Raw genomic sequence first — 23,231 nt, 5'->3', positions numbered from 1 at the left:
AGTGTTCTCCCCATCACACATTTCGATCATCTTAACAATTTTTTATTGACTCAACATGTACCTAATGGATAATTAATCCTTTTCCCCCATTCCATTCATTCTTGTGTTTTGGCTACAATTTAACTCACCAACCAGAGAGAATGCACAGCAAAGAAATGGACCTCCCATTCCTGACAATGGAAATAACACCATAAACCATAAAATTAGAACAGTTGTCTCGTATTGGCCTCTCAAGAGCCGCCTGAGCTCATCTGATTTCATCAGCTCCTCTAGACCTCTTTGGCATCATCTCTTCCAAAATAAAAACTGCGTGTAAAGTTCAGTGATTCCTCAAGCACTACCCCCAATTCATGATAAGACTTGGATTTCAGCTCACCAAAATCAGAATAATGGCGATGCTCTCTGCTTTTCATTGTTACAGAAATCTGATTTTTAAAACTGTATAAATTATATTGAGTTCCAATTGACTTTCTTTGTAACAATGCTCTACAAAAATTATAATAAATATATACATTGTGGAAACAGGAAAAAGTTGTAAAATTAAAAGTTGGTAACTAAATCACAATCTGTACTTTCATTCATCCTTCCCCCAATTTTGTTTTCGTTATTCTGCAAATTCCAAACCTCTAGAAATAACTGAGCTAAAAATTATTTAAGGTGTCTTTTCGTTCTAAGAGTCTATGTAATTAAACTCATACTCATAAAATTTTGTCAGTCACTTCCTTTACTGAAATATTTTTATTATTTCTACATAAAGAATATGAAGAAATCTTTCTCGCATTAATTTTCTCAGTTTCTTGTAATGCACTTGTATTACATTTAAGAAGATGAACATTTCAATAAATTAAAAACACTAGAACTTTTCATTACCTAAGATCTCCATTTTTCTAACTAATCAAATCTCAGCGAGAAAAAAAATTATCCTAAATCTCATACTGCTACCACTTTGAATTTACACCACTTTCCCACAAAATGCATCAGTCTGATTATTCTCTGTCCATATCAACTATATAACAGATAACAAGAAGTCATTTTACTTTGAGATTTCATTTGTACAAAGAAACCCAGAGTTCACCCCTTCCTTAGCTCAAAACATACTGTTTCAGAAATTCCTCTGAAAACCAAAAACTAAATCTGGCCCACGCTTATTCTACTCCTAACACAATCACTTAGAACTTTTAACAAATATTAGTGAGAACATTTTTAGAACCATTAAGGTGATATTCTGTATATATAAGAAATACTGAATATATTTGTGAAACAAGATTTTAAAAATATGGAGAAAAACTCACTCTATTGTTTTTATTAATAAGGCAAAATATAAATATAGCAACTAATAGTATTTATGAATCTTTCTAAATCTATAAAAATGGAATACAGTTCTCAGGCCTAACAGAGATTCACTCAAAGATGAAATGGTACTTATTAAATAATTCTTATTAATTAAACATTAATATTTATTTGGCTGGTATGTCATATCCGCTGACACAGTAATCACAACCACACTGCCCATGAAAATGCAAAATATTGGGCAATAACACGTATTTATATCTTCATGGTATCATTGTTTATAATAGGAAAAATTAAACTAACCCAAATATAAGTAAATTATGATATGAACATTTAATGGACATTATGTTGTCATTAAAAATTATGACTGTAGTAATATAAAGGTAAGTAATATGGATAGAAAAAGTACATACTGACTATCAGTTGTTATAAAATGAAACACATAAATTATTATAATAATGGTATAAGAATGGAAAAATTATGGGTAGTTTTTTAATTTTTATTTTCTAAGCTCTAGTATTTTATACTACTTTTACAAATTTAAAAATATGTTTAAACATGATAATACTTGGCTTGGATGAAAGTATATTTTTAAGGTTTAATGAATATTTTCAATTAGCTCTATCTCAAGCATGAAATGATTGTCAATTTTTTCAAGCTTGAGACAATTGATTCAAGCATGACCCAGAAATATGAAAAACAAGAAAGAATGGGCATTCATGGGCTTCATTCAAATAGCAGCTAAAAGGCATCATTTGCGGTTACTCTGGAATGCAGTATGTGTGTGACATGAAATCCACTGCTCAAAGTGTGATGCTAGATTTTACGAGTCAGGTCAAGGGTGAGTTGGAAAGGTCATCTCATGACAAGAAGGCCATTTTTCTCAAATAAAAGTGATAATTATCATCACATTTGAGAAAGGGAGTAATGTAATACCAAAGCATGTGACACTGGACTTCCCTGAGATTTCAGACACGATGATGTCAGAACCAACACCATCTAATAGCAGTGATGCGTCCGAATAAAACCGAGCATTCAAAGCATACAGTCTTACTTGAATAGACACAAAGAAACCTAGGGGCACCTGGGTGGCTCAGTGGGTTAAGCCTCTGCCTTCAGCTCAGGTCACGATCAGGTCCTGGGATCGAGCCCCACATCGTTGGCCTCTCTGCTCAGCAGGAAGTCGGCTTCCCTCCCCCCCATCCCACCTGCCTCTCTGCCTACTTGTGATCTCTCTCTCCCTGTCAAATAAATAAATAAAATCTTTTAAAAAAAGAAAGAAATCTAAAAGTCACCCATGGCTCTAACCAATTACTCAAGAAAGGTGGTGACAGGAAAGGTAATGAGATAAATAACAAGACATGGTTATTCATCATCACAGAAAATGTTACCGTTTTTTACTGAGGTTTTTTGTCCTTCCATATATAGAGAGGGGAATAGGTAGGTAGGTGGGTAGATAAATAGACAGGTAGATAGATGACAGAGAACATATATTGTTAGTATGACAGAAATTACAGTTAAAGATTACAAAATGAGAATTTTAAAAATATAATTTGGCATTTAGCCACCTCACACCAATGGGCCTTACTTAAATCCCAGCTGTCGGCAAACCACGTATGTATTCAGCTCAGTCCAGCCATCATCACAGACAGTCCCCCACCGTCCCCGGTGATAGACCTCCAGGCGGCCCTCGTGGCTGCCTTTACCACCTCCAAGTCGGATGACTCCATCTGTGGGAAGGAGGAGACACAGAAACTAAGAAAATCAATGCTCAAAAAAAGGGAGAAAAACATTTTAACTTCACTAGAATTATCACTTCTTCAGGTCTCTCTCAAGACCTTTTGTTAAACTTATTTTGGGACAGTGCTCAATGATCTGAGGTCACTGGATTGTTTCTGAAGTATGACATAACCATATCCAACCTAAGAAAATATTCTTCTTATTTGTACTTGTATTTCCTGAGTAGAAAAATATATTCTGATATAATTCCAAAGTAGTTATTTGGATTTCCCCAGATTAAACAAATATTTCGGAAATTTCTTGTAGCTTCAGTCTTGGTAAGTAGGAGAAATACCAGTCATTTACATTTAAAAAATAAGAAAACAGTGATTTGGAAATAGTTCGAAATTGTAGCTGCAAATGAAAAAATTCTGAAATACAAAGACAGAAAAAGCTGTTCTGGTTAAAGTGTGATCTATCATGTCAATGCATTTATTATTCCTTAGGCATTCATAAATTATAAAAGCTAGAGTACATGTCTTGCTTTTGCTCTTTTATTGATAATACAGATCTGGATTTGAAACTTATGAGTTCAATGAATAATTAGTTGGCAGAGAACCCTATCAAAAGCTTCTAAGCAGATATACAATAAATTTATCCCCCAACAAGTAGATTTAAAAGCCTTTTCCAGCCAAAATAATACAAATACCCCAAATGAAACATATATATAGTCCTGGGTAAAGGTCATACTTTTCATGAACCTCTGGGATCTTTAAAATGAATGGTCTCTTAGTAACGCAATCACTTTTTCTTGTAACACTTTACAGCCTACAAAACACTGGTACACATTTTACCTCATTTGACCATCATAGTAACACTACAAGACTCTACTCCTTTGAAAGAGGAAGAAAAGGAGACCCAAGAAGATGATGTGCTCTGGCTTAAAATCTGGCATAAATGTTATATTTCTATTGTATTCTATTGTATATAAACATGTTATTCTAATAAAAAATCACATAGAGAACTATGTAAATAAAAAGGTGTAACTGAAGCATTTCATGGTCCCTCCAAAGGTTTTATTTTGATTTTTTAAAGAGAGATTAAAACCCCCAATTTTTTTCTTTAAGTTCTTTTTACCATAGAAACAATGGGTTTGCAATGACCTGACTTTCCTTCTATCCTTTTCCCTTTTCTTCCCACAAGACATGTAACTACATACACACACATTCATTTTACTCAGACATGCCCTTCTTATAACACATGAGACATATCCAGACAAGTGTGCTACAGTCTGGAATAGTCAGAGAATTGAGCACAGCCAAGTTAACCTGGTTCCTTTATTAGTGTGCTTTAACCAAGAATCCCATCAATACAGTTCCACGAGCTATAAACACATTCCGAGAGTCAGGGTAGTTCAATAAATAAATGAACTTAAGTAGGGACGCCTGGGTGGCTCAGTTGGTTGGACGACTGCCTTCGGCTCAGGTCATGATCCCGGAGTCCCGGGATCGAGTCCCACATCGGGCTCTCAGCGCCATGGGGAGTCTGCTTCTCCCTCTGACCTTCTCCTCGCTCATGCTCTCTCTCTCTCACTGTCTCTCTCTCAAATGAATAAATAAAATCTTTAAAAAAAAATGAACTTAAGTATATGCCTAATAATGTGACATTTATCATTGCACACTGATTTTGATTGTTAGGCATTATATGTTACAAAAAATTATACTTTCTGTCTATCTTTTTAGACTATAAAAAAGTGAAAAATTCAGAAATACTTATGAACAAAGACATACCATGCTGATATACAATTTGTGTCAGTTGTTTGGTTTTGGGTTTTTGTGAGTTGTTTTGCTTTGTTTTTAGTTTCATTTGCAGAATTTACTGGTGTGTTCATGTAGTTCAAGGGTTGATAGATTAATGGGGTGAAATGGGGTGAAACTCTTACCTGTTAGAGGGGTACAGGACACTCCAGCATCTTCCTTATGGTCACAGTTATGCTCTCCCCAGGAACTCTTTGGACATTGCTCAATAGAAAGCTCATTCCCAGTGCAGCGTACCTCATCCAACATGATTGGACCAGAGCCTTCCCCAAAATACGCCTGATTCCATGCTTTGGCAATGCCACTGAACAAACATAAGAAATCTGGATTAGACATCAAAAAGTCATCTGATATCATTTCTTTTGCCGCAGGAACGGTACAGCTATGAATAATCCATACTGCCCCTGACCAATTCACTCCACAGATTTTATGTGACTTGCTATACTTCTTTCCTGTTCCTTTGTTTGTCACTCTTTCTATTTTTGGCCATCACAAGACTGCTAATTACCCCTCAATACTCACTGCCCTTTTCTTTGTTAGTAACGGAACCTCAGATTTTTAGGAGGGCGATGGCTATCCTGAGTAAAGATTACATTTCCCAGCCTCTTCCCCTTCCAGATGATTATGTTTGTCTTAAAATATACATACTATAAAATTGACCATTTTAACCATTTTTAAGTGTACAGTTCAGGGGCACTAAGTACCTCCTCATTCTTGTGCAACTATCACCAACACCCACCTCCAGAACTCTTTAGTTAGTCATCCCGAACTGAAACTCTGGACTCATTTGAGATGATTAAGTTCTATCCAAAGATATTTAGGTGGAAGTGTTGTTGTGTATCACTTCCAGGAAGTAGCCTTGTCCCACTTCTTCCTACCTGATGATTCCAAGGCAGAAATGATGGTCAGAGCTTGAGAAGCTATACTGGTCCATGAGGTGCCATTCTAAGAATGAGAGAACTACAAGCAAGAAAAAACCCAAACCCAGGTGACTGTGGAACCACCAGACTAGCCCAGAGCTGACTACCTCTGGTCTCTACAAAGACAAACTCTTATCTTATTAAACCACTGTTACTTTCAGTACTCTGTTACTCAGAGCCAAACATATTCCTAATTAAATATCTCTCCACTCAAATTCATGTGCACTAAATTTACTTCTCCCTTAATTCAAAGTGATCTAGAATCTAGTGATTCTAGAACCCCAGATTTCACCACTGTCAAAATTATTAATAACTTCAGAAATTGCCATGTTAACCCCTTTTAGCCTTCTAATTTTTAGAGTAGAACATTTATATTTTCTTTTTGTTTTTCAGTGATGCTCCCTATTCAATATTCAATAATATTCCCATTATTTTGGTTGCCTTTTTCTCATACCATTATAACTACCTTGAGAATATGCAACCAAAATATATTGAAGGAAAAAAGAAAGTTTACTAAAATGATTATAATACTCAGCAATGGCCAAGTCTTGGATAGTAACTTCCTGGCCAAATTAGAACTTGTTTGACTAATTTTACTAGATATTACAAAAGTTTCTTTTAAGAGAACACATGTTTAAAACAAAGCCCAAAACATCTGAAACTTAAAACCTTTAACCATTAGAGCAAACACTCATTCCTTTATCACCTGAGCCACTTTCTGTTTAAAATTCAGAGTCTGGGGATGTCTGGGTGCTCAGTGGGTTAAGCCTCTGCCTTCGACCCTGGTCATGATCTCAGGGTCCTGGGATTGGGCTCTCTGCTCAGCAGGGAGCCGGCTTTTCCCTCTCTCTCTCTGCCTGCCTCTCTGCCTACTTGTGATCTCTGTCAAATAAATAAATAAAAATCTAAAAAAAAAATTAAAAATTAAAAAAAATGAAATTCAGAGTTTGTAAGAGGAAGAATAAACGAAATGTTTATAAGAAGAGGTGTGAAGAAGGAAGGAAAAGAAAAATAGGGTAGCTTATGCAGGATATTTTCCTGGAGTTAAAATTTTTAAATTTGGAATCCTCACACTTAAATCTGATATCTGTAATACCAAGGACTCTGAGAAGTCTGCTCAAACAAATATTAAAGATTAATATCTAGTGTAAATCAGACAAATGTGAAAGAAAAAAATCCTAACGCAAATGATATTATCAAATAATTTTGTGAGTGAATTTGTTTTACAAGGAAAAAATGACAGAAAAAAGCCATTTCTACTCTTCCAGAAAGAAGGAATCAATACTCAATTAGTAGGATTTTTTAAATGAAATTTCCAGTTGTTTCAATGCGTACCTGTGTCATCAAAGAAGAGTGTAGTGGACATATATATAAGTGTTCATATATTACTGGTCATGTCAAAAAGCTTATTCTTTCCAAACAGAATCTTTGAGGAAGAAAAGATCTGGAAACAGGCCCTCAGGCTCAAATCTGGGCTCTATCTTTAACAAGCAAAACTGCCCTGGGGAAGTTATAAAAACCTTCCAAGCACAAAATGCTTCTTTTGAACACAGGGATGATAATCACTCCCTTGGAGGGTTATAAGAATTAAACTGATACAAAGTAAGAACTCAATAAACGTTGGTTCCTTTTCCCTCATGCACTATCAGGAGCTTCCCCCTCACTACTGATGAAGGGTGTATTTTTCACTGCCAAGCAACTCATCTAAAACCATTTCGCGTTTAGTTTAAACAGACATCATATAGCTTTTGTTCTCCGGCTCCCCAAGGTAGAGTCAGTGGAATGATGGGAAAGGGAGAATCAGTGAAAATCTCAACATGTTCTGGATTTAAGGTTGTAAATATGTTTTATTCATTTATTTATTTTAAATTTTTTTTAAGATTTTATTTATTTATTTGACAGAGAGAATTCACAAGTAGGCAGAGAGGCAGACAGAGAGAGAGGGGGAAGCAGGCTCCCTTCTGAGCAGAGAGCTCGATGTGGGGCTCGATCCCAGGACCCTGGGATCATGACCTGAGCCGAAAGCAGAGGCCTTAACCCACTGAGCCACCCAGGTGCCCCTAAAATCATTTTTTAAAGAATATACTTGGGGCGCCTGGGTCGCTCAGTGGGTTAAAGCCTCTGCCTTCGGCTCAGGTCATGATCCTGGGGTCCTGGGATCGAGCCCCGCATCGAGCTTTCTGCTCAGTGGGGAGTCTGCTTCCTCCTCTCTCTCTCTCTCTCTGCCTGCCTCTCTGCCTACTTGTGACCCCTCTCTGTCAAATAAATAAATAAAATCTTTAAATATATATATATATACTTATGGGAGTAATTTAGTAGCCTATAAAATACCCAACAGATCTGTGTTGTTTTTTATTAAGGATTATGAGATGATGGCCCAGAAGATCATTAAGCTATGAGTTGCATCACTCAACTTGGGATTCCTGTGGCAGACACACAGATCCTCGGAGACCAACAATTTCAAGGGTTTCAGTGCACATAGGCATTTTACCAAAAACACTTGTAGTGGCCAATGCAATTTTTTTTTTTTCTAAAGACAGCACTTATGCTCCCAGAAAAGCATATTCTGTACCAACATGATCTTGCAAAAGTAGTCTATAAGGCTGTGAATAAATTAACATGTTTTAAGTTGCCCCTAGTAGAATAAATATCCCCTTCCAAAAGACAATATTCTCAATACAACATTCAAACTAAACTGAACAAAGGAACGTGATACCCACTGGAAAGAAAACTCTGAAGTCGTGTATATTGGGACTTAGTTCCGGAATTTGGAAGCCTGAAAAACTGAAATGTACAGTGTTATTTACTAAGCTCAGTTCAAACCAGAAGTGAAGTGCTTACAGTTGCGTTCCTGAGACCTGCCACACCTTTGCGAGAAGGGAGAATCCAGGACAGGAGCAAAGTGCCCTTGCTGGTGGCTCCTAAGTGGAGAAGAGTGAACCACAACCCAAGGGATAAATTCAGCATACCTCCTGTGTTTATACAGTCCATGCTCTAAGAGGGGCTTTTACATTTTCTAAATGCTAGGCAGAAAAATCAAATCAGGAATGTAATTTTTGACAAGGGAAAATCCTATGAAATTCCAGTTTCACTGTCCAGAAATAAGGTTGGATTGGAACAAAGCCTCACTCATTCCCAGCTTAGCTGCTGTGGCCACTTTTGCACCACAAAGGCACAGTTAAGTGGTTGCAAAGTCCAAAGTACTTACTATCTGGACCTTTACAGGAAAAGTTTGGTGACCTTTGCTCTAAAGGAAAGAGATTAATGAAAGCAAATATGGAAGCTGACTTAGAGAATAACTGAAAGTTGCTTAACAGAGGAGAGGGAGACAGAGGACTAATGCAGGTCATGGGGAAGCCAGAAGGGACAGCTTTGGAGAAAGGCCGATTAACAGTCTTCTTGGCTCTTTGCCCTGGGATAAATGCCAGGAAAGAAAAAGATCCTATGGAAGAACATTTCAATGGGTACAATTCACTGAGCCAGGATTAAGTGGTATAAGGAATATGGGAGAATATAAAATTTGATCCCAAACTCATAACAGAAACAAACAATAAATTCCAGATGGTTTAAAAGTCTAAATACTGGAAGGAAGGAAGGAAAGATGGAAGGAAGGAAGGAAGGAGTTAAGGGGTTGAGAAGGGAGGGTTAAGAAGTTATTGAAATAAAATAAAGAACACAATACAAGAACAATACCACCTTGGGACAAAGAGGATTTCCTGAGCAAGGTAAGATACGCAGAAGTCAGAAAAAAACTAAAGAAGTTTAATTTAACCACATATAAATTTAAGCTCCTGTATAGCAAAATATACCATAATCAGAGTCAAAAGGCAAACCAACAGGCAGGAAGAAATATTTGTAATATGTGACAGCAATTAAAAAAACCTCCTAAAAATTAATAATAATAATATTATAAATACATTATAATGAAAGACAAAACAACAAAGCATTTTTTAAAAATAGGGGCATGGAGACAATGAGGCTATTCACAGAAGAAATATCGATGGCCACTGGGCATATAAGATGCTGAATGTTACAAAGGTCAAATTAACACAGCAAAAATACATTCTTAGCTAACATATTTTTAGAGATTTTAAAAGATTAGTATTCTTTTTTTGGTACAATATTTAGGTTAAAAGTTTAACAACTAAAGACCTTTTATTACCCAACAGCCCCCTCCCCCCTTCCTTCTCCCCCCAAAAAACACCCTAAAATAATGATTAGCTGGGAGTGACTCAGGATTGGCTGGGCGGAGTAACTGATACATACTATATTCCAAATATGTTAAAGATCATGTGATAGAGGTCCTAGGAAAAAGCAAAAGGCCTGATTAATTGCCTCTGAACTGTGTCCCTTCCTTAAGGGAGAACACAAGATGGAAGAGCAGCAGCCCCATAATCATCTCAGGACTCTGAGAAAAGTCATCTATGTTAAGATACACTCTTAAAACACTACTTGGGTGTTTTATGATCTTTCTTATAGGTTTCCATATTTCCCACTGTTTATAAACATTTTAATGATCACAAAAGTATTTAATTGAAACAAACTAATCAGAAAAACACAGAACTAATCACAACAATAGCAACAAAAATGTTAACTAAGAAACTAGGATGCAACACAAACTAGGTTTTCTGGCTCCCTTTCGAGTTTACTAAAATTAAGAAGATACTTATACACACATTCCTTCAGCCACTAGTATTTCCCGGTGCCCTGGACTGTGCTGGCTTTCAGGGGATACCAAAGAAACTCATGACTCTGCCTTTAAAGAAAGTCTGTGATATTAGGGAAAGCAACATAAAACTCAGAGATTGTTGGTGTGCCTGGGTGGCTCAGTTGGTTAAGTGTCTGACTCTTGGTTTCAGCTCGGGTCACAATCTCAAGGTGGTGAGACAGAGTCCCACATCAGGCTCCATGCCCAACTTAAGGTAATCACTCATCATTTCTCTGCCCTTCCTCACCTCTCAAAAAAACAAAAACAAAAGCCAACCTCACGGATTGTTAAAGTCAAAAAAAGCCATGTGAATTCAACAGTTATGTGCTCATTGTCCCTCATTTATGAAAATTATTCCCCCACCTCCCTGGCAGTTCATTTGTAATAAAGTCCCAGTATTGCCCATTTTCTTACTCTCTAGCCACAAAATAAAGTTGTTGGAATAGGAGTGCTCTGAAATAATACACTGATTTATTAAGTGATTTTCTGTGTCTATTTGACCTATATCTATAACAGCAATGCCCAAGAAACACTGAATTGATTCTATGTCTGATCCTCATCCAAAACATTCTTAAACCTACTTGACTACTCTGATTGTATTTGTATAAAGTTTGTCTTCATGGTAAAAGCCCAAATAAACAGCATCATCTGACTAATTCAAGCACCAGACTAAGTTACTACTTTGAACAGACACAGAATATAGTTAGGCAATTCTATTGTGCAAGGTAATTGTTCGTTAGATTATAAAAGATTGGTCCTTTAACTACAAATTTCAGTGTGTGACACAACTTATGAATGAAAAAATTCATTGTTAATGATCGATATCCTAGATTTCTCTCTGGAGAACAATCTCCTGCATTTCCAGTAGTGATACTGGATGCACACGGAATGCTTACTGTAGGCCAACACTGGTCTACCAGGTTTATGTGTATTAACTCATTTAATCCTCCCTACAACCCTATATTCTGATCCCCAATTTACAGAAGAGGAAATGAAGGCCCAGAAATTAGATAATTTGCCCAGCATTATACCCACTGCTGGTGAAGCTTGTCTGGCTACACAGCTAACTCTGAAGCACTTGGCTATATAAAGTCTCAGGGGGGCATTTTAAGGGGGGGGCGGGGGAACCTCAAATACAGTCTATTAGCATTTTCTCCCTACAGTGAACTTTTATCTCTTGACTTCTCTATTTCTCTCAGCCCTATATTTGTATTTATTCTTATTAACCCCTGGCTTTTTGGCAAATAGTAGAACATGAAAAAAAAAAAAAATTCTACACTGGGAAATCTTAAGATTCTGGTTGTTGGAGTGCCTGGGTAGCTCGGTTGGTTGAGAGTCCGACTCTTGATCTCATTTTGATATCGGATCAGGTCTCTATCTCAGAGTTGGGAGTTCAAGCCCCGTGCTGGGCTCCATTATGGCCATGGAGTCTACTTAAAAAAAAAAAAAGAGGATTTTGGTTCTCACTTAACAGTATGACTTTAGGGCTTTGGGTAATCTTAGAGGGCCTAATTTCCTCTTCTTTTACACAAGGTCTTCAGGTTCTCTTTAGGATAAAAATCTATAAAATACAAAAAAATTAATAAACAGTAAGATTAAAAAAAAGCAAAGAAGTATTTTTTAAAAAGCAATCTGTATCACATTTTTATTCTAACCACTCAATAAAGTAGTTTTGTATAATTTTATAGCCAAAAAAAACCTAAGAAAGATGTGTTTACAATTTTTTAAATTCCTATGTAAGTTATGGCATATCCACACAATAAAATATGATGTCCTAGTTCTAAACTATGTTTTTAAGAGTTTTGAAAGACAAGGGAAAAGTCTTTATTTTAACTGCACAAAAGGAACCCTGATTAAAACGTCTCCACCTGGGGTGCCTGGGTGGCTCAGTGGGTTAAGCCTCTGCCTTCAGCTCGGGTCATGCTCTCGGAGTCCTAGGATCAAGCCCCTCATGGGCTCTCTGCTCAGCAGGGAGCCTGCTTCTCTCTTTCTCTCTCTTCTCTCTCTCTCTCTCTGTCTGCCTCTCTGCCTACTTGTGATCTCTCTCTGTCAATAAAATAAATAAAATCTTTTAAAAAAAAAAAAAAGTCTCCACCTGGAATGCAAGCTGGTATAGCCACTCTGGAAACAGTATGGAGGTTCTTCAAGAAGCTAAAAATAGAGCTACCCTACAACCCAGTAATTGCACTACTAGGAATTTACCCCAGAGATACAGACGTAGTGATCCAAAGGGGCACATGCACTCCAATGTTCATAGCAGCAATGTCCACAATAGCCAAACTGTGGAAAAAGCCTAGATGTCCATCAACAAATGAATGGATAAAAGATGTGGTATACACACACACACACTGGAAGACTACTCAGCCATCAGAAGGGATGAAATCTTATCCTTTATAATGACATGGTTAGAACATGGTTATTATGCTGAGCGAGAAAGAAAGACAATTATCATATGGATTCACTCATACAAGGAATATAAGGGTACAGATGATCATAGCAGAAAGGAGTTAAAAATGGAATGGGAAGAAATCAGAGAGGGAGATAAACCATAAGAGACTCTTAACTATAAGAAAGAAACAGGGTTTTGGAGGGTAGGTGGGTGGAGGGATGGGTAACTGGTTGATGGGCATTAAGGAGGGCACCTGATGTGATGAGCACTGGGTGTTACATGCAACTGATGAATTACTGAACTCTACATCTGAAACTAATGATGTTCTGTATGTTGGCTAATTGAAATTAAATAAAAATAAATAAATAAAATGTTTCTACTTGAAACTTCACTGTGTACATGCACATTCTCAAGACAATTTTCTAGCATCTGGCTGCTTCGTTTCCTGCTCCTAATCTTTCTCCAAGTTCTGGGTTACTCAAATTTGACTATCAAAAATACAGTCATTTCTTTTGTGTTTAGGAAGCTTGCCAGCTATCAAAATCCACAGACACCATTAAAAGATGAAAGCCATGGGGCGCCTGGGTGGCTCAGTGGGTTAAAGCCTCTGCCTTCGGCTCTGGTCATGATGCCAGGGTCCTGGGATCGAGCCCCACGTCGGGCTCTCTGCTCAGCGGGGAGCCTGCTTCCTCTCTCTCTGCCTGCCTCTCTGCCTACTTGTAATCCCTGTCTGTCAAATAAATAAATAAAATCTTTAAAAAAAAAAAAAAAAGAAGAAGAAGAAAAAAAAAGGAAAGCCAACAAATCAGCATCTCACGAAGAAACTGTAACCACCACTCCAGGGAGGCATGATGTCATTTCCCTTTGGAAATTCAACAAACAAATAAAGAGATGAAATCTGCTTAGGGAAAAAAAAATCATAAATCAAGACAAGCAACAAAATTATGCTGTTATCAACCATGTGCCACTAAAAACTATTTCATCTGAAAGTGCTGTGCTACTAAATAAGCAAACAAATTATAAAGGAGGAGCAGGTGCAGAATATTGCTTTAATGCAAACGTAGGAGAGAACTATAAAATCAAGTGAAAGAAAGGCAAAAACGAACAATATCAGCTCAGAGCATCAGAGTGCTGACAATAAAAACAAATGTCTACCAAGCTGAATCATTGGTTGTTGCGTAGGCTTGTGGAGGACTTTTGCCGCCTTGTATATCTGCAGGTATTTTTCCTTTCAATTACTTTTCCAAACATGTATTTCCTCATTCAAAAGATAGCAATAAGCTAATGCTCGAGAAAGATGTAAATACTTGGCCTTCACATGTGTTCGACATTAATATAGTCTTCCTGGTGATTCCATTTCTATATCTTTTCTCTGTAATAGACTATTGTTTGTCAACATGGTCCATGTTCAGGGCACCTGGGTGGCTCAGTGGGTTAAGCTTCTGCCTTCGGCTCAGGTCATGATCTCAGGGTCCTGCGATCAAGCCCCCCATTGGTCTCTCCTTTCAGCAGGGAGCCTGCTTCCCCCTCTCTCTCTGCCTGCCTCTCTGCCTACTTGTCATCTCTCCCTGTCCAATAAATAAATATTTAAAAAAAAAAAAAAGGCCTATGTTTAAGAACTGTTTAAGTGAAAGAAATCTTTGGCTCAAGAATTTCACATTACAACAAATTTTTAGAATCACTTCTATAATTATAAATATAATCAATATTCACAGTGTATCTCCAGGATACTCTAAATTTTCTAGGCAAACCTGTGTTTTCCCCCACAGAAATATATTAAGATTAAAAAATGCCTTACAGCTTAAGTTTAGAGTAATCCATACAGCAGCTAGTAATGTTAAATACACTATTACTCCACCCTTCAAGTTCTTCACTTAACCTTAGCCAAAAGGTCGAGATGCGATCCACCCTTCAAGTTCTTAATATTTTTAGCAAAGACATAGGTTTCTTAGTAACTAACATGAATATCAATTAGCACCACATAATTGATCACCAGTAAATATACATATACACACACTAGAATGTTTTAAAAATATGAAATTCATAGATACAGCTAACTAAATGGAAGTTCTGAATAGAGAACTAGTGTTGGATAATCTACCACCAAATACTTAGTTTATTTTGAATGCTAAAAACATCTTTCAACTATAATTTGACTGACCTTGAGAGCCAATGTGTACTATATACTTATTAAGTGTGCTAACTGCTCTAGAACCTGGGTTAGACAACAGTCCCTATATATCAAGAAATACTTATAGGGAATCGGACGAAGAGATACTCTGTAACTTTTCTCTCATGAAGAGATACTCTGTAACTTTTCTCATCTCCAGAAGTAGGACACAGATCCAGGTTGTTCTGAGTACAAGGCACATGATAACTTTATGCTGTGTTCATTTTAACAGCAACACCTGGAAATTTGAGGAAGATTAGTATTGAAATCGATACCCCCTCAGAACATTTTGAAAATCTAGTCTCAAAATGAATGCTTAATAAGAATTTTTCTCAAAAGGAATGGTTGGCCTTATTTCTAAACCACCCAAAGAAAATGATCATAACGGTAATTTCACACCACTGATAATTATAAGCTCCAGAGACACTGGATTTGCCATGCGGGTCCTGTCCTATACCTGAACTCTGAAATAGCCATTAGGTAGCAGAATCAGTTATGGAGGAAATGTAACTTTACAGTGAAGGACAGGCTAATGCCAGCTTAACCCAATGCTCAAGCTTAGCCCCATCAGTGGTAAGACCCCAAGACACATCACCTGTGATAAATCCTGGCCAAAATACCTGCTTTGATCTAGCCTCCAATGTCAGGAATTACAAGAGCCAGAGGAGTAAACTAAATGATACCAGTAGGAAGAAATGAGACAAATCCAGGAGGAAAGGACATTCTCAAGAACAAACGTCTCTCCCTTCCACAAGTCAGTGTCATGAATAACAAGAGGCTGTTCTAGATTCAAAAGAGACTTCAGGTACATAACATCCAGATGCACTGCATGATCCTGGACTAAATTCTTCTTAAGACAGTCCATCTGCCAAGGACACTGTGGGGCCACTACAGGAAACTCACTGTGTTGGGGTATTAGAAAATGTTAAGAATGATCACCCATGAGGCACCTCAGTGGCTCATTCAATCAAGCATCTGATTTCTGTGCAGGTCATGATCTCGAGATTGTGATATCCAGCTCCAAGTAGGACTCCACACTGGGTGTGACATCTGTTTAAGATTCTCTTTCTCTCCCACTGCCCCTCCCCCACCACTTGCACATACACACACACACACTCTCTCTCTCTCTCTAAAAAAAAGTGGTAATTACCAATGATATTGGTTGTGATAATGTTAATTTGGCCAAGTAGCACCATGCTCTTATTTTTAAGAGACATATACTGAAGTATTTAGAGATAGAATGTTAAAATGTCAATATTTTACATTAAATTGTTTCATTATAAATACAGAGTTTTGAGGGGGGGGCAGTTGCAAAAACAATCACAAAACAAATAAGTATAAATGGTGTAAGGTTCAAAAATCATGCTTCAGTGTCAAGGATTATGCTTAATTGAAAAGAAAGTGATCCGTGAATAGTAAGCTTTGATCTAAAGAGGCCAACCTATCACCACCACCTGCAAAAAGCTAAAGGAAGAAATTTACAAATTTAAAGTAAAATATCAACTTCAAAAAGAGCCCCTAATTTTATCTTGTTTTTTTTAAGATTTATGTATCTATTTTATAGAGAGAGTGTCGGGCCAGAGGGGGGAGGGGTAGAGAGAGGAGGAATCTCAAGCAGACTCCACGCTTAGCACAAGGCCCACGGAGGGGCTTCATCTCACAACCCTGAGATCATGACCTGAGCCAAAATCAGGAGTTGGACACTCAACCAACCAAGCCAGCCAGGCACTCCAATCTCCTAATATGATTTTAGAGAAACTTTTAGGCGTGTTATACCAATGTTCAGAATCACTAAAGAAAGGGATTAAAGACTAAAATTACAGCATACTATTCCAGAATAGGACTTAGGACAGCATGAAATGTTCATTTTCATACCGCTGCTTTTATTACACATGCTTCATTTCCACATCTTATGTGGGAATTATTTCCTTTGCACATTAATAAACATCTTCTCTTCTAAGCACATACCTAACAAATCAGAAAGCAAAGTCAAAAGTTGAGATAATACTTGGAGGCAGAAGCTGAACTTCAGTTAAACCCTAAGAGCAGATGACTTCAGTAAGTCTTTGCTACCGACAGTGCTGGTGATTACCTGGGAATAATATAAATGCAAATAACGAATAGAAGTAAAAGGGTGACATTTTCAGAGATATAAAAGCAATTGAATCCAGATACAAACAGGCTAGACCTCTAGGTACACAAAAATTCTCTTCGGGGAGCCTACAACCTAGCACAAAGATCGCAAGGTGGCTTTTTCTATTTGCTTGAGGAACTGGACAATTTAAACACAAAGCCACCTGTCTGCGTGTGGGAAGAAGAGATTCCAAAATTGAAATGAAGTAAGAATAAAAACAAACCTCAGGCCCAGCTGCCTGCAGATCACCTCTGCGTCTGCTTCATCCCACTGGTCATCACAGACGGTCCCCCAATGACCAGCATGGTAGACTTCTACTCGGCCTTCCCGCGCACTGCTCCCACCCACGAGGCGTATGGCGGGGAACGTCGGGCCTGTGCCGGGTGAAATCAGAAACAAATTACACCTATACATTTGAACTGAATGATGAGATTAGATATATTCTATTTATCTGCCATTCTCAATAATTGAGTCATATTTATTAAACCACCTCAGGGATTTGCACGTACATGCACACACATCTAGTATGTATTACAGTATTCTTGACCAATTAAAATACTCTAAATTGGGGGTGCCTGGCTGGCTCAATCAGTAGAACATGCAACTCTTGATCTCCGGGTTGTAAGTAGTCAGAGCCTTACGCTGGGGGTAGAGTTTACTTAATAATAAAAAAAAAAGTTTTCAATAAAAATTATTTCAAAAAATACTCCAAATTGAATGACATCCATACAAATAGCTCCTAAGAGGAAGTAGTCCAAATTCACTTTTCCTCCAACAACCTCAGAAGCCAGAAAAGACACACTTAAAACTATAGTTTATTGGAAACGCATTTGATTTTTATGGTATTGTAGTGGGGACACTAATTTTTTTATGCACAGTAACTTGAGCATTACCAACATGTAATTCTTAAAAATGGCACTTATGTCTGTAACATCCTTGTCTTCGGTACAGAAATATTTCTGTATTTGTAGAAATCAAGTTAACATCTAACTCATTATACAAGGTAGTGATCATGGCCAATACCTACAAAAAACAAGATTGGAGAATTCACTTGGTTATGAATCGGCTCATATTCATTTTCTAAGAACTACCAAAGGCTTCCCGTTGCAAACTCCTTATTACGGTCCACAGTGCCCTGAGCTAGCCCTTGTTAGTGTCCTGAACATCCCTCTCTACACCTGGCCTCCTTCCCCAGGCTATACCTACAACGCCCTCTTCCTTCTGCCTCTTAAACACTCAAGGGTGTTTCCCACTATAGGGTTTGTACGCTTCCGGTTCCTTCTACTTGAAAAGAGTTCCTGCAGGTCTTCCCCTGCCTTCATCACTCTCACCATTCAGTTTTCAACCCTGAATTGCCCTTTGTTTAAGAGGCCTCCCCTGGTCTTCCTAACCAACACAGCACAAAAAAGTTACTTTCTACTACATTGCCTTCCAAATATTTATTTTATCTAAGACTGTCATTGATTCATTGATTTCCACATTGTCTATCTCCTAACAGCTAGAACTCAGGACAGAGACCGTGCCTTTCTCTTTCACCTGTGTATCTTAGGTACCCAGCATACAGAAGTCATGTAATAGATACTTGTTGACTGACTGGACTGATAAATGACAGCCAGAAGCCTAGAAAGAATATTCCAAACAAGAAAAAATACTTAGTAATATTCATTCACTCAATTCTGTTTAATAGATACTAGGCACCACAGGGGCATTTTTTTTTTAAGATTTTTTATTTATTTGACAGAGAGAGATCACAAGTAGGCAGAGAGGCAAGCAGAGAGAGAGAGAGGGAGGAGGAAGCAGGCTCCCTGCCTAGCGGAGGGCCCGATGCGGGACTCGATCCCAGGACCCTGAGATCATGACCCGAGCTGAAGGCAGAGGCTTAACCCACTGAGCCACCCAGGCAGCCCCACAGGGGCATTTAAAGGAGCACTAGACAGACCGTATCATCAGGAAGTTTGCCACCTAAGGACATGGTCAAAATGAGCACAGAGAAGATCATCAAGACCCTGCGGGGGCTCAGAAGCAAGGGAGCTTGCTTACCATTGGAGGTAGCCTGGAATCCCTTCTGAAGGAGCTGATATCTGAAGAGGGCCAAGGTGGATGGATGGGATTTCAGAAGTCAGAGACAGGGTAAGAGCAGTTCAGCAAAATGAACAGTATGAGCAAATGTACAGAAGCACAAAGTTGAATGTGTTTGGGAAATAGCAAGACAGTGTAATTTTTCTGGAATAAAGGATGTAATAGGGTAAAAGTTTCAGAACAGGCTGGGCCCCTATTCAGAAATTTAATTGCAGCTTTTGCCAAATGCTAACCATTTATCCACATGAAATATGCTTCTAATTCCCCCACAGTGGAAGCAGTTGTCAGTAAATGGTATTGGGATATTCATATTTATATTCAAACATCATACCTCAATTTTGAATCAGAAATTCAGGTTAGTGAATATTTACATACACTCATATGCTGATCTTCATAATTTAGCTTATTTACGTAAGTCAACTAGTATTTACAACTTGTAAAAAGGATAAAGATAGTTTTAATAAACATAAGTGTTCTCAGCATTATATATTAGCTCCTTATAATTAATTGATGCTGAGTGGTCTGAAAAATATATTTGCATCTTATGTTTATTTTTCCTTTAAAAAGCTTGGAAAATATAGAAACAATGGGAAAATGTATTAGTTTCTTAAATTATTATATTCTCCCCTGCCTCTCTTCCCCCTCCCACTATGGTAAGATTAGAGAAAACAGAAAAAAAAATTTTTTTAAGACTTTATTTTTTGACACATGGAGAGAGAGAGAGAGCACAAGCAGGGGGAGCTGCAGAGGGAGAAGGAGAAGCAGGCTCCCCACTCAGCAGGGAGCTCAATCCCAGGGATCATGACCTGAGCCAAAGGCAGACACTTTTTTTTTTTTTTAAGATTTTACTTATTTTTTTGACAGAGAGAGATCACAAGTAGGCAGAGAGGCAGGTAGAGAGGTGGGGGGAAGCAGGCTCCCCACTGAGCATAGATCCCGATGCGGGGCTCAATCCCAGGACCCTGGGATCATGACCTGAGCTGAAGGCAGAGGCTTTAACTCACTGAGCCACCCAGGCGCCCCCAAAGGCAGATATTTAACCAACTTCTGAACCACTCATGTGCCCTGGAAAACAAAAATGTTTAAGAGGAAATTTAAAATCACCTACAACCCAGAATTCTATGGCCTGCTACCTTATATTTTTAGTGTCATGTTTTATTTTAAAATATGTGGGCATTTTCTGGCTCTATAAGTAATTGTGGAAATACAGAAAATTTCAAAGACAAAATTTCATCAACATCCCACATCTTCCCAACAAGCGCACAAAAAATCATTTGAAAGAGCATTTGGTGAGGTAGTTGACTCATGGCTAACTTACGGATAAATAAAACTCCCAGACATGTTCATTTAAATTACTATTTCCTATATCTAGGACTGCTACTCAATTTCCTACTTTATAAGTGTTGGAAAAACAACAAGTACTAGATGACAGGGCACTAAATGTAATTTCCAAACTAAAAAAATGTATTAAAGATCTATTACTATGCCTTAAAGCAAGTAGACTCAGTGTTTGCTGATCTCAGCTGTTTCCTTTCACTTTCTCACTTGGTCTTTTTTCTCTCTCACTTTTATCTCATTCAACCGCTCACATTTTCATATATGCTTATGAATGACCTTCAATTTATCTTCACAACTGGAGTATAAATAGGTGAATAGATGATGAGAGCAAAAGGAATTTTTTTTTTTTTTGACAGAGAGCATCACTAGTAGGCAGAGAGGCAGGCAGAGAGAGAGAGAGAGAGGAGGAAGTAGGCTCCCTGCTGAGCAGAGAGCCCGATGCGGGACTCGATCCCAGGACCCTGAGATCATGACCTGGCGGCTTAACCCACTGCGCCACCCAGGCACCCTGCAAAAGGAATTTTTTAAGTGGAAAGATAATCCTGAAAAAAATAATTATTGTTTTCAAGATTTTATTTACTTCAGTACTTTAAAAATGTCAAACATTTTACCCAACAGGTGGAGCATGAGTACAAGCAATAATCTACAAAAAGTAATGCACTGTTGAACCCAAATCACATCATCCTTGAAGCAGCAATGCATAAACATCTACCTCCCAAAGTAGCATTACCCAAAGTGGAGAATCAAAGGAAGAAGAGGAAAAATTTCCAAAACATCAAGATTTAACATGCATTTGGCCCACTCAAAAAAGAACAATGGTTCTTAAAGCATATACCTGCACCCTATATTCCAGTTGGTTCTTCCAGCCAATTCACAGCAATTACTCTAAATTGAGGCTCTGTGTGTTTTGTGGTGAGAGAGTTTCCATTCCTCTCCTGATTCTTGCACTCCAGCAGAAACCAATGCCCTGGGATGGCTGCTAGCTTTTTAAGACCTGGAATATCTGACCACACTGCCATCTCCAAGGAGAATGCAAAAAGGGATGCTGTGACAGGGTGCTAGTTTCAGGTTCTGGTCACACATTAAAATACACCATGCTTTCCAGAAAACCCATCAGCCATCATGAAAAGCAGCTGTTCCCTTCTCCACGTATGTTCATATGACCGTATGCATATATGTGTGCTAAACCATGGTCATCATCTCATGATCAGCATATAGTGCTTGGAAGGAGCCTTTATCCGAGGCAGTTATCCATATTATGGAATGTGCTATTGACAACTCAAAGGAGAACGCTGGTACCACAGTTATAATCTACCCTATAAAGTGAAAATATTTTGTTGTAGTTGCTGGGTTCCAAGATGATTTTCCATCTTGATTCTATCATGACCTTCCATTAGCAAAATAAACGTTTCATGTACAATATGCAATAGTTCCGTAAGCAAATTAAATAAAATAGAAAACACGTTGAGTGAGATAGCATTTGAAAGTCAAAAGGAATTCAGAATGTTAGATGCACTTTTATTGAAGACTATTTGACTACATAATACGATGATTCAGGCTTATGTCTGTATTTAAACTCTTTGAGGAAATGATTTAATGAAGACAATTTTATCATCTGGAATCTTGCTGAAAACACAATAAAAGTAAAAGAGAGTTTTTTACCCTGGGAAAAGCTACATGTGACAGCAGCTGCCATCTTCTGAGGACACGCCCCCCCCTGCCAGATGTCTTTTTCACAAAGCAGTATATTTTCTTCATCTCCTCGGCAACGGACATTGCTCCAATAAATGGGAATAAGGCCCAGTCCAGAAAATGGGGTTTGTTTTGCGATTCCTTTTCGCCTGGAAACACAATGATCAAGGTTAGGTTTATTGAACATAGGTGAAATTTTTTGTGGAAGTATTTAGATTTTTTTTAAGTGGAAGAAATCAATAAAGATAGATTTAGGAGAAAAAAAAGATAGATGTGGGAGGGAAAAAAAAACATAATGGATTACATAAGTTTCAAGGAAATCAAAACGTCAGATCAGAACTTGCACTGATTATCTATGGCAATCTTTTTAATCATCTTAAATAATGGTATGCATGTGCCTTTCCTACCTACAGCTGATTTTAGGGGAAAATACATATATGTGGGCAAATACTACAGATTTTAAAAAGAAGCCTGGTGGTTTTGTGGAAGAAGTGTGTCATGTGGCTCAGTGAGACATGGATTCTAGTCTGGACTCGGCTACAAATTGCCCTAAGCTGTGAGTTTCTATAAGCTCTGCCTTCTAAAAAGAGGGCTGGTCTGGATGCGTGACAAGTTTTCTGCTCCAACATTTTAGGCTAGCATTTTCTTTCTTTTCTTTCTTTCTTTTTTTTTTTTTTTCTTTTTAAAAGATTTTAGTTATTTATTTGAGAGAGACGGGGAGAGAGAGCAAAGAATGGGACGGAGCAGAGGGAGAAGCAGACTTCCCAATGAACAGGGAGCATGACTCAGGGCTCAATCTCCGGACCCTGAGATCATGACCTCAGTCTGAGTTCAAGAGTCAGGCGCTTAACTGACTGAGCTGCCCAGGCACCCCTAGGCTAGCGTTTTCAAAATGATTACTACTACACATAAGTAAGATAATCACAGGAGAGGCAATCCATTCACAAAATTTTTAAAACCTTATATATAGTATTT

General features: G+C 37.9%; 1 protein-coding gene across 4 annotated transcripts in view; it reads right to left on the bottom strand.

The window, feature by feature from the left end:
- PRSS12 (serine protease 12) overlaps window positions 1-23,231 on the bottom strand; it is a 77,145-nt gene that overhangs the window by 37,228 nt on the left and 16,686 nt on the right. For all 4 annotated transcript variants that reach the window (XM_059169665.1, XM_059169674.1, XM_059169692.1 and 1 more), the window contains exons 3-6: window positions 22,227-22,405; window positions 17,371-17,521; window positions 4,952-5,130; window positions 2,879-3,020 (exon numbers count right to left, since the gene is read on the bottom strand). In XM_059169665.1, coding sequence (XP_059025648.1) covers window positions 2,879-3,020; window positions 4,952-5,130; window positions 17,371-17,521; window positions 22,227-22,405 — 651 coding nt within the window. The remainder of the gene's footprint in view (window positions 1-2,878; window positions 3,021-4,951; window positions 5,131-17,370; window positions 17,522-22,226; window positions 22,406-23,231) is intronic.

Source organism: Mustela lutreola, chromosome 1 (genome assembly GCF_030435805.1).
Source record: "Mustela lutreola isolate mMusLut2 chromosome 1, mMusLut2.pri, whole genome shotgun sequence".
Classification (NCBI taxonomy): domain Eukaryota; kingdom Metazoa; phylum Chordata; class Mammalia; order Carnivora; family Mustelidae; genus Mustela; species Mustela lutreola.
The sequence above is the reverse complement of the archived record's forward strand: the minus strand, read 5'-3'. Positions and strand labels throughout refer to the sequence as shown.